The sequence below is a fragment of the Notolepis coatsorum genome (assembly GCF_963971535.1).
Source record: "Notolepis coatsorum genome assembly, chromosome: 18".
Taxonomy (NCBI): domain Eukaryota; kingdom Metazoa; phylum Chordata; class Actinopteri; order Aulopiformes; family Paralepididae; genus Notolepis; species Notolepis coatsorum.
The window spans coordinates 93,153,657-93,166,364 of NC_140182.1; the positions used below are offsets into that span (position 1 = coordinate 93,153,657).

General features: G+C 42.8%; 1 protein-coding gene across 1 annotated transcript in view; it reads left to right on the forward strand.

Annotated features, from left to right (window-relative positions):
- The window catches only part of cdk17 (cyclin dependent kinase 17), a 75,450-nt gene extending 62,807 nt beyond the window's left edge, over positions 1–12,643 (forward strand). The window contains exons 6-17 of the mRNA XM_084334300.1: positions 2,635–2,691; positions 2,891–3,005; positions 4,425–4,519; positions 5,262–5,324; positions 7,874–7,997; positions 8,259–8,379; positions 9,707–9,804; positions 9,968–10,073; positions 10,665–10,707; positions 10,872–10,962; positions 11,132–11,209; positions 11,312–12,643. Coding sequence (XP_084190426.1) covers positions 2,635–2,691; positions 2,891–3,005; positions 4,425–4,519; positions 5,262–5,324; positions 7,874–7,997; positions 8,259–8,379; positions 9,707–9,804; positions 9,968–10,073; positions 10,665–10,707; positions 10,872–10,962; positions 11,132–11,209; positions 11,312–11,349 — 1,029 coding nt within the window. The 3' untranslated portion in view covers positions 11,350–12,643. The remainder of the gene's footprint in view (positions 1–2,634; positions 2,692–2,890; positions 3,006–4,424; positions 4,520–5,261; positions 5,325–7,873; positions 7,998–8,258; positions 8,380–9,706; positions 9,805–9,967; positions 10,074–10,664; positions 10,708–10,871; positions 10,963–11,131; positions 11,210–11,311) is intronic.
- The last annotated feature ends 65 nt before the right edge of the window (positions 12,644–12,708 follow it).

The following is a 12,708-nucleotide window of genomic DNA, read 5'->3' on the forward strand; positions in this document are numbered from 1 at the left end:
CCTCTGTGTGTTCGTTGGGCTAACTCTGATTTCTCTCTCTCTCCGTTTCCACCGGGAGTGAAAGCTGGGAGTATCTGCAGAGCCGCTACACATGCCAATTCCTCACCACTATCTACTGGGAGTATCTGCAGAGCCGCTACATCGTCACATGCCAGATCCCCGTTTGTTTTGATTGCTGTACTTCATCCATCTTGTGACTCTGTAAATAAATACGCCCTAGCTTTTGGCTAACTCTGAACTTCCTCTCTGTGCCGTTGCGTTTGAGGTCGGTTACAAACCATAACATATAATATTTAAAAAGTGTATAGCCCTGCAAAGAAGGTGAGCCACTCCATAGGGTTACAGCACTGGCAGAGTGGTAAAGATGGGCATACTGCATGGCACCCAATGTGTTAAAGAGGCATGATGCTCTGACTCACTGGGCAGCTGGACTCGGGGTCCTCATAGGGTAGGGACCGTAGGGGTCAGGACAGGGGTGGATGGGGGCTCAGGATATTTCACTGTTCTTTATTTTATATTATTTATACTGCTTTACTGATTCATTTAATTTGATTTAATTTAATTGTCTTGTCATTTTTGTTATTATTATTGTTGAAGTAATGTCCTGTGATGTCTTGTGTATTATTATTATTATTACTGTATTGAGTTGTCTCTTGTTATATGTGGAAAGGGAAAAAAAATTAAATGAAAATGTTATCACAAAAAAACAAAAGCACTCTTTCACTTCAGCTCAGCACGGACAATTAACCCTCTTCAACTTTTTCTTTGTTATTTCTGTGCGTCACTGATTAAGGTAAGAATCTACTCATGCTTCTTCAACTGTAAATGTATTTCCTGTGAACATGCACACCTTTGTGTATTTCCCAGTTTGTTTGTAAAACGGATTGATGAGCCGAGGTGCGCTAGGTTACATTGTAAGTGAACACATTATCGTTTACGTTTAACAACCTCAGTTCTGTACTAACAGGTGTTATAATCATATAATTGTGCTCTAAGGATTGGAGGTGTCCCGGTGAAGATGCCGCTATTTTGGAGTGATATTTAGCCCATTTCCCAGTAAGTGTGTCTAGTGTGTGATGTTTGGTATCAATGGATGCCTTGCAATCTCGAGATTCATATGACATCAATGACTTAAAAACACAGTGATGGTGCAAGGTCGGGATGACATATGGGCCGCTAGCATTAGCAAGTAAGTGTCACGTTAACCAAACAACTTTCACATTCCACAACTGGCTGTGCCCAACACATAACATTTGTTGCGTGGTGGGTCTGAAAGGTTCCGTGCTTGTTATACCCCTGAGGTGTTGTGAGTCTCTCCGTTATTATGCAAGTGGGGATCTTTTCCCCTCTGTCTCTAACCCAGCTGGGTTTAGTCCTCAAAACATACTGGACAGAAGGCATCTTGGAAAGCATTGGAAATGCAGACGCTGTTGCTGGCACCCTTTGATTCTGTCTCTTCTGTGTTTAGCAGCCTCTTTGTTTGCCGTTGTTTGTTTGGTGTTACTTTTAGCAGAAAGAAATAGATACTATTGAGTCGAGGTTATAGCGCTGCTTTGCTGTTGTCCGTGTCTGTTGTAGTAGAGCAAACTGGAGAATCAAACAGAACAGGGCTATGGCCTTTTGTTTACTAGTGGAACTAATCACCCTGATGGCACCTCCATAAACACCCCCCTCACACACACCCCCGTCAACAGTGATTGGAGTGTACCTATGTGTGACCACGGACAATGTGACTCCGCCAAAGGCAAATAGAATGGGGGTGCACTGAGGCAATATTTAGCTTGGCCAGATGGCCGGAGCATGCAGCAGGCTCCTTGGCCCTCCACATCTGCTCCTTGGGATGTGCCAGTGAGTGGTCTCGGTCTCTCTCTCTTTCTCTCTCTCTCTCTCGGTCTCTCTCTCTCTCTCTCTCTCTCTCTCTCTCTCTCTCTCTCTCTCTCTCTCTCTCTCTCTCTCTCTCTCCCTCTCTCTCTCTCTCTCTCTCTCTCTCTCTCTCTCTGTGTTACTGGGGGGGGGGGGGGCTTTCAGGAGCGACGACAGAAGGGTGAACGTCCTGCAGGGGCCCAGTCAAAGATCCTGATCTCAATCGAACCGTTTGAAAAGTGCAGTCCACAAGCATCGTCCAATCTACCTGAACAACCTGGAGCCAATCGAGAGGAAGAATGAAGAAGAGGAAGAATAGGAAGAAATCACTCTCAAACAGATACTTATTGCAACAAAAGGTGGCTTCTCCAAATGTTAATGTGTGGGTTTGAATACTTATGCAAGCAGTATATTTCACTTTTTCATTTCCTCTAAAACATCTGCTGACAAATATTGAATTTTGGATTTAAAATGGTTTCCATATAATACTGATTGGAAAAATATATGTTAGTATAATTTGTAATAAATAAATAAAAAAAATCACGGGCCTCTTTATTTCCAAGGCACTACGAATGAACCGTGAAAGCAAAAGCTAATGGTCTGCTGTCAGTTGAAGTTAGCCATGATGGTCAGTGGGGGGGGGGGTCCACCTTACAACTCACTACCTTGTGTGTATGTGTGTGTGTGTGTGTGTGTGTGTGTGTCTCTAAGCTTGTCTGCGCTAATTAAGATGCAAGCCTCATTGATGTGTGTCCTCCCACTCTCTTTCAGTCGGAAATTGGATTCGGGAAGCTGGAGACTTACATCAAACTGGATAAACTGGGGGAGGTAAGACACGAGAGAGAGAGTGTTCACCATGGCTCTCTTTCCCTGAGCCCCCAGGTGCCCGCCTTCCCACAGTCATTGATTAAACACACACACACACACGGTTAGAATTCACCTACACTTTTGACTCCTCGCTCCTACGGCTCACTGCTGACAGTCACGTGTCGGCTGAGCTTGATGTTTACCTCCACCTCCTCCCCAGGGCACCTATGCAACGGTCTTCAAGGGGAGGAGTAAGCTGACCGACAACCTAGTGGCTCTGAAGGAGATCAGGCTGGAGCATGAGGAGGGAGCGCCGTGCACCGCCATCCGAGAAGGTGTGACCACACACTCCTGTTGGAACATTCTTTTATTATTATTATTATAAGTTAGACTATTTATAAATCCCACATATGCATTTAGTTAAGCTCACTAATTACATCTAGGGATGCACTAATATATTGGCAGACAATCCGTGTCAGGCTCGAGGAAATTAGACTGTTTCTACAGATGTCTGTTGCTGTCTCTGGAGGATGACTTATGTTCTATTGTGTAGAGAAATAGCTAAAACATGAAGCTGAACAAGGAAATGAAGGGACAAAAAAAAAAAGGTTTTCCCCCTATGATTTACGGTGGCAGCTTATCACACAAAAAAATTTGCAAATCTAATCCGCCTGCTACCCAGTAATCCTCTACATATGGCGGCTTGCCCCAGAAATCTAACAGTAGCTTCCCACGCCCAATTGGCTGATTTGGATTTCAAAAAGTCTAATCAGAAATGGTGCCTGTGAAAAATAAATTCCGCTGACTTTTTCCACTGCGGCTGTTTTGATTAATGCAAGTGCCATGTGAACAATAGAATAACAAGAACCTTGGTTTAAAAGGGCCTTTTAAACAAGACCTCTCATGTGTGCTTTTTCTGCTCAAATAAGGGAGGGCGGTTCCCTCCATCTCCCACGGAATGGGAAAATTAAAGTAACTTTGTCTGTGGTTCACACAGACTCTTTACCTTGAATGAGGTCTTTCAATATTGATTTCTCTCTTTGATAAGGCAGGGTTAGGGTTAGTGTCGATTTAAAAAAGGAAAGTGTCAATAAAAAAGAAAAAAATATTCACTAGCCAAACCTAGCTTAGCAGTGTAGCACATGTCTGTCGATAGGTCTGTCACTATCTCCAGTGCGTTCTCGTAGCGGGGGCGTAACTATATTGCAACATCCGCTCCTTTAGTGTTGCACTGTAAAGAACAAAATGACTGGTAAACACGGAAGGAAAACACGGTTTGTTTAATAAAAGTAACTGGAGCTCTATGAGAGGTCTATACATTTCAGTCAGCTGTTCCTTTAATTTACATGGTTTTGTCCTTTACTCATGAAACCACTGATCTGGGGTTAGACATGTCTGAAAAGCTGCATTGTATCTGCATTTGTACTGTATCTCTTACAGCTATTTATACCGGTGTCGGGACAGTTGAGGTGGATTCTTATTATATATTACTATTGTAATTATGCACATGGTTGCGGGCAAGACCCCCCCGCATTTCATTGTATACTTGTATGCCGTGACAAATAAAACTCTTGTATCTTGTATCTTGAAACATATCGGATATCGCTATCATCCTCAAAAACCATATCGCTGCAGTGCTTCAACTCGTTATTAAAGTCCCATTTGATCAACCATGTCCCCTTATCATCTGTACACGATGTCGGATGTGAAACCATCTGAATTCACCTCTCCCCCCCCCCCCCCCCCTTCTTTAGTGTCATTACTGAAGGACCTGAAACACGCCAACATTGTGACGTTACATGACATCATCCACACAGAGAAGTCTCTGACGCTCGTCTTTGAGTACCTGGTAAGGCAACGAGACCCTCCTTTCTCCTCACTCATGACTCATAGTTAATAGACCTGTCTCAAACCCTGCCCCTTTTCTTGATCCTCCAATCACAACTGTCGCTTACCTCGGACAAACTTGGTTTGTCCGAGGTAAGCGACAGTTGTGATTGGAGGATCAAGAAAAGGGGGCAGGGTTTGAGACAGGTCCATTCCATGCTACCCTGGTCTCTCTGAGGCCGTAATGAATACGTTCGTTGTCATTGTTATTATTCATGACCTTTTGACTAACAGAAACATGCTAATGGAGGAGTATAAGGTTACTGCCGTTAGGGTGTTACAGTATGTGCCCCTGGCCCTCTTCCTCTGAAGGACAGGGGACTTTATACTTCAAGTATGTAGTCGGAAAACAAGATACTGTTCGTTCGCAATGAGCTGTTTATACTTTGATTGGTCAGTCGTGTGTTTGTCCGACCACTGGTACAATGGGTGTCGTTGGGGAGTGGAAGGACCCTCCTCCGTACAGCTGAATAGGACAGGCTCATGTACATATGAATGGTAGGTGTGGGGTGGCCAATCTCCAAGAACAATGACCGTTGTGTTTGCCCGAAGGGACGCAAAACAAGTTGAGAGAAAAAGTTTGTCCCCGGTGCCCCAAATAGCAGACACTGCTTCCCTCCCGACTGAACCACTTCTTTTTGAAGTCTTTAAATCCCCCCCTGCTAACTGGGTGTCTTCCCCCCCCCCCCCTTCCCTCCTTCTAGGACAAGGACCTGAAACAGTACATGGACGACTGTGGGAATATCCTGAGTATGCATAACGTCAAGGTGAGCCTCTACAGGCGACCTGCCAAACTAGCCGCCTTCAGGGACACCGTCACTCTGCCCTCTGGTGGCAGAAGTTTGTAACAAAACTGTAAAAAATACAGTGAAGCCTGTTTGTTCTGTCCTCAGACTTCAGGATCAAAATGGACCTTTTTCTTTTTTCTTTTTTTTTTAAGATATAATGTGTTTCCCACAGGATTTTGTGAGACTGTGGTGGGTGAACCTCGGCCCCTCTAGGCATTTGTACATTTTAAAGTTAAATGCATATCAATCTGGTGCACTTTGAGAGCAAAATAAAGAGGCTAGATCTATGATTAACGTTGTGCTCAAAACACAAAATCGACTAGACTAGTGCTTACCAATCCTCTCCTCGAAGCACCCCAGCCGTTCAATGTATTTGTTAAATTCCACCACCAGCACACCTGATTCAACTTAACTAGCCCTTTATTAGTTGAATCAGGTGTGCTGATGGTGGAATTGAACAAATACATGGAACGGTCGGGGTGTCTCGAGGAGAGGTTTGGGAAGCACTGAACTAGAGCATACATTTGAGCCATCAAAGAAATGAAGCAAAAGTGGTTACCTGTGTTGAACTGGTTTATTTTTTAGAAAATAAAAAGATATACTGGATTACTATTACGACTACTACCACTGCCAATACTACTGATACATCCCTATTGGCAAACTTTATATTTAAAAAAGATATAAAAAAAATGTATTAATTTTTCTTTTTTCTTTTTTAAATGTTTTTTTTTGGTTCATTATAAAACTGTGGCGGGCCGCCACAGTCTAGGTAATTAATGGGAAACATATTTTTAGAGCATTTCTGCTTTATTTGATATGACAGTGAGTGACAGGAAATCGGGGGTAGCGAGAAGGGAGATGACATGCAACAAAGGGCTTAGGTCGGATCCAAACCCAGGGCGCTGCGATTTTCATGGCCACCAGGACACCCCAGGCCTTTCTTTCATCAGCGTCGTCTCATAGGGAAAACCTCTACTTCCGCGTCCAAAATGTGTGTGCGTCTAATGAGTTGAAATCATAGAATTGGCTCTCAAAAATGTGAAATAGGCAACACGTAATTTAGTGTCGTCTCCACTGCTCTGCTGCAGGGAGCACTGGAACTGTGTGTACCTGGTTAGACTATTATTGCACTCCGCTGTCATTCCACAGGGAAAAACTCCAGGCACATTCTGGACAAAAGCGTCTTAACTAGGTTAAGTGCACGGACCTGTACGGAGTGCACGGACCTGTTGTCGGACGTTGCATGGTTTTTCATCCAGACTGTCCCTGGAGACATCCGGAGCCAAAACGTCATCATTGTTTACATCCAGTAAAAGGCTCTACCAAACGGACTTAGTGAGCAACAAATTAGGTGATGTCAAAAATATTTGATTGTTTGTCCATAGATGTAGGACATTTCCAGCAGCTATAAAAAATATTTAATAAACTGCAAATAACAATGTGCAGAGCAGTTGAAAGTGAGCAGGCACATAGGCAACGGTTTATATTTAGAATCATAACTTTGGTTGAAAATCTGAATACATTTCATTCCACTGAACAACCCTATTCCTGAGCAACTCGGTTGACTACTGTAGTTCAGCAAAAGTGTCTCGGTTTTCATGCCTTTTTATAGAATACAGTTATTTATACTTACCTGACTTACTCAGTCTTGAAAGGGTCCTTTGATCTTTGTCTGCAACTCCACGAAAAGATATGACTATGCCATCATTGAAGTTATGGTGACTGGATATCCACATTTTCAGTGGACAGATTTGTAGAGTTGTGCTACTTTCTATATTCAGTGTACGTAGTGTAGAAATTGTTTCTCTGTTTGCTATAGCCCGAAACTGTCCTTGTTGACATACTTGCATAAGCCAGGGACATTTTATGTTGGCTTTAGTTAGGCCTAACAAAAATAATGGTTGGTTTCAGGTTGCCGACCGACCCTGCCAATTTAGGTGCGACCCAATATATTTTATGAGTTTAAAAAAAAAATTATATATTAAAAAAAAAAAAAATCTGTTTTTTTCTTTTTTTTTTTTTTAGAATAAAGTTTCATAGAAATCTTAGTCAAACATTTAGTATTATGGATATTAAACATGCTGGCAGAGTACATGCATCCATGTTGTTGTGAACATTTTAACCCTTTCACTGCCACACGACAGCCGGTTAACCCTTTCACTGTGACAATACAGAAGGTTAGCCCTTTACTATCACACAACCGACGGCGATGCTCCATCATTAGCATCATTAGCTCCGCATCCGCGGAGCTAATGATGCTAATGATGGAGCATCGCCGTCGGTTGTGTGATAGTAAAGGGCTAACCTTCTGTCGTGTGGCAGTGAAAGGGTTAATTAAATAAAGAAATTCCCTATCCATAGTCGCCGTGGGAAAGAATAAAAAAAAAAAAAAAAAAAAAAAAAAATTCCCTACCTACCCATGGCCAAACTGACAACCAACCTGAAACCAACTATTATTTTTGTTAGGCCTAAGCCAGGGACATTTTATGTTGGCTTTAGTTACTGATCCAAGATGCTTGTTTGTCCAGATCTTCCTTTACCAGATTCTGCGGGGCTTGGCATATTGTCACAGGCGGAAGGTTCTGCACAGAGACCTGAAGCCCCAGAATCTACTCATCAACGAGAGAGGAGAACTCAAACTGGCTGACTTTGGTAAAGGATTATTATTATTATTATTATTATTATTATTATTATTATTATTATTATTATTATTATTATTATTATTATTATTATTATTATTATTATTATTATTATTATGTTGCTGTTTTCATTATTATTGGTTATTTCTTATTTATTTATATAGTTTATTATTTCTGTGTGAATTCAAGCTTTGCTTTTGACATTCTGGGCAAAGTAACCCTATGTAACCCTGCATTAACCCTATGTAACCCTGCACTGTGTGTGTTTGTGCAGGCCTAGCTCGGGCCAAGTCAGTCCCCACGAAGACATACTCCAACGAGGTGGTGACGCTGTGGTACCGGCCCCCAGACGTGCTGCTGGGCTCCTCCGAGTACTCCACACAAATAGACATGTGGTGAGTGGGCCCGGCCTGGTGGGATGGTTCAAAGTGTTGGGACACAAAGTTGACATCATAGTTCAAACAATGAGGCGTTATGTAACAAAAACAGGGCAATTAGTACATAATTTATATATATATACCGTATATAGGGAGATTTCTACTCGATGTCCTATGAAATTCTTAAACCGTGTCAATCATTTATTATCTTTTATATGATATTTATTTTTACTTTCACAGAGTGCTTGTAACCGCAATTGTTAGAAAAATTGCTACTTTCCTATGAAGGGTCATGTGTCAACATGCTAGCCTATCACCACATTTGCATAACCTCTGGCTATGACTGTATCCAGCCAACAGAGTGGATGCAAATGCAAGTAGTGTAACTACAAACGATGCCCAGTGACGGCTTTACACGTAGACCTACATTGTTTTCATATTTCATGTGCCCTTGCTCTCAGTTGGGAGTAATGACGATTCCTTAAGTTGTGTTAGGGCCTAACAAAAATAATAGTTGGTTTCAGGTTGGTTGTCAGTTTGGCCATGGGTAGGTAGGGAATTTTTTTTTTTTTTTTTTTTTTTTTTATTCTTTCCCACGGCGACTATGGATAGGGAATTTCTTTATTTAATTAACCCTTTCACTGCCACACGACAGAAGGTTAGCCCTTTACTATCACACAACCGACGGCGATGCTCCATCATTAGCATCATTAGCTCCGCGGATGCGGAGCTAATGATGCTAATGATGGAGCATCGCCGTCGGTTGTGTGATAGTAAAGGGCTAACCTTCTGTATTGTCACAGTGAAAGGGTTAACCGGCTGTCGTGTGGCAGTGAAAGGGTTAAAATGTTCACAACAACATGGATGCATGTACTCTGCCAGCATGTTTAATATCCATAATACTAAATGTTTGACTAAGATTTCTATGAAACTTTATTCTTAAAAAAAAAAAAAAAAAAAAAAAAAATGATTTTTTTTTTTTTTTTAATATATAATTTTTTTTTTAAACTCATAAAATATATTGGGTCGCACCTAAATCGGCAGGGTCGGTCGGCAACCTGAAACCAACCATTATTTTTGTTAGGCCTAAGGAGGAATGCAGTGAAAGCCTCAGCTGTTGTGAGCACGCCTCAGCCACCAGAACAGCACTCTGTTATTATACTGTACAGTCCGTTATACGTGTCGTCTTGTCAGAATGTGAGTTGTTGTGCGTCCCCTGCACTGATGGCCATGTCAAATGCTGGTATTTTCGACATACCTTGTGTATCTTATGTACATTGGTTAATACATGTGATTCTGATTGAACCCATTTATTAACTGCCTGTGTTGCCCTCTCTCTCGTCAGGGGGGTGGGCTGTATATTCTACGAGATGGCTGCCGGCAGGCCCCTGTTCCCTGGCTCCACGGTGGAGGACGAGTTGCACCTCATCTTCAGGCTACTGGGTCAGTGCTGCCCCCTGCTGATGGGGAACCAGTATAAATCTCTATATGAACCGCTCCTAGTATTAGCTTTGGCATGCAGCCCCTAAGGCAGCGCGAAAAGCCCCCCCAGCTGCCATGATAAAGCCCTCTACTCTAACACGGTCACTCGAATGTCTCTCAGCAGGCACACCCACTGAAGACAGCTGGCCTGGAATCTCCTGCATAGATGAGTTCAAGTCCTACAAGTTCCCCAAGTACAAGACCCAGCCCCTCATCAACCATGCACCCAGGTAGGGACATATTTAGATCGGGGGAAGGATGGAAAAACGCTGCAGCTGCCACATTTATCCCAGGCGATATTTTGAGTGCCTAGTTTTGGTCTGCCATTTAGTCACACTCGTCCTTTGAAGGTATGAAGTAAATGTGGTGCTTTGGATTGATCAGAAATATTATACTACGTGAAGGTTCTCGGATGTACTGTCGACTCGAGACATCTAGATTGCAGTGTTCTACCCCGACAGCTCAACGTGTCCCTAACGTCTCGTATTGTGTGCTACTCACTTCTCTCGTTAGCCCTCCAATGAATGGAGATGAAAACGAGCAAATCTTGAGTATGAGACCAAGGTATATATTATTCACCAATTTGTTAACCGTAGAACCACAGCCGCTGTGTAGTCGTTTCTAACATAGCTTCTAGCTGGTCGGACTTTAGGCATTAGTGCGGTATGGTTCGTTTTAGAGTTTGTGCTCTGTGTCACTTCCTGTAAGGAAATCCTGTGGAATAGTTTACTCTGTTTCCTTCCTTAATGCTAGTGCCACTATTTGTGAGTCACTCCCACTCAACTTACATCTCTCTCTCTCTCTGTCCCCACCCACCCCAGGTTGGATACTGATGGCATTGACCTGCTGCTGTCATTCCTAAAAGTGAGTGTCACTGTATCTGAGCGGTATTAGCTGGGTGGTAAGGAAAGTAGTGTGGACATTTTGTCGCCATATCGGGACTGTGTTTTTGGCACAAAATGGAAAGAATAGTATTCTCAAGCTTTTTAGCTTTTATCATTTTAACATTATGTTTCTTCTGTTCCCAGTACGAGTCGAAGAAGAGAATGTCTGCTGATGAGTCAATGAGACAAGCCTATTTCAGGAGCCTGGGGCCACGCGTACTCGCGCTGCCAGAGAGTGAGTAATCATATGGCAACATAGTAACGCAGACTTGGCAGCCTTTAGGTTCTATTCCAGGGAATACCGCAAACTCAGAATCGGTCACAGACGAAGCATTTGTTCTCCTGCTGTTATGTGTGTGTGTACTCTGTCTTTTATATTGTACTTTTTATATTGTCTTTGGCAGGCATATCTATATTCACACTGAAGGAGGTGCAGCTGCAGAGAGATCCTGGCTACCGGAACACATCTTTTCCTGAGTCAGGTGAGGAGCACCTCAGGGATCAATGCTGAGACCCCTTGTGTTTTAATTTTCAATCACCTAAAATATGCAAATTTATGCAAACCGTTTCTTTTTTACCCCCAGGCAATGGCAAGAGCAGAAGACAAAGCATGCTGTTTTAGACTCTGAACTGTTTCTCTGAGGAGGATCTCCTTGCTGTACAGTCTCACAGATGGATCCATCCCTGAGATGGATGTTGCCAGGGGTCACGAAAACCTCCCAACCCTCCCAGCGTGTCCCCCAACCTGCCTGGGACCCCCCTCTGCAGCATGGCCCTTAGAGGTCTGGCGTCAAAGTGGCCCTAAAGAGACATTTATATACATTTATATTTATTGGGGAGAGATATTGCTGCTAAATCCAACTACTGTCTAGAATTCTAACTGGCTCAGTCACTTTAAGGAATACATGCAATGTGTATAGATTTTTAATTATTTTTTTGAAGTGGTGGTGTTTTTGTCATTATCTCCATATATCAAAACTCCACCTCAAAGCTCCTTAGTGCGTGTGGGTGTGAAAGACAGACAGAGGGATGTTTCTGTAGCAGTTGTGAATTTTGGATTTCCGTTTCCGGTGCCCTGGTGCTGTTCGCAGCCAACCCATCCATATTTCTCAACCTGTTATTTTGAAGAATATCCAGGCCAGTTGAGAGCTCCCGGATGGCAACGAGGTTTCACCCCAGCTGGAGCCTAATATCGGAGCAAGTGCTGCCAAGCTCTGGTTCACGCTCTTGTCAATGTGGTGATCACTACTTTAAAAAACAAAATGCTGGCATATCATTCATTCCAGGATGCCGCGGTCCGTTACGACCAATGAACAAATCCAGGAAAGAAAGACGATGTAGAATCACTGACACGGGCATTACAATATGACATACGACTCCTAAATTCTCCAAAAACAAGATTTTTTTTATTTTTATTTTACGACAGTGAACGGCTCCCCTTAATCCGTTTCACTCCGACCTGTCACGTTAACCCTTATGTCTCTAGTGACCGAGAGACGAGCGAGGTGTATTCCCGCCGTTGGATTCGTCGATGCCGCCAGCGTGCGTTACGTTTATGTTCTCCTTTTCTGCCATTCCCTATCCTTATCACCTGTGTAAAAAAAAAGAAAAGAAAATGGTTCCTTGTTTTGGATTGCTTCCATCATGGTGTTGCATGCCTGCTCTGTTGTATGGGGGGGGAAGCACACAGCCGCTGAACTTCTATTCAGCGCACACTAGTTCTAGTCCAGCCCCCTAATGAATACGATACCGAGTCGCAGTCTATTTAACAGTGTTACGAGACATGTTTTGTATGATATACTTTAACTTTATTTGTGGATATTTGTTATCGGTGTGGCATGTCGATGCGGATGCCCCCCTATATTTGAGCTTGATTTTTTTCAGAGAAAAGAGAATTAACCTAAAAATAAAAAATAATAAACGAGACAAATCTAAAGATTGTTTTTCTTCTCCCCCCTTCCTTCTCCTATGACAGACTCAC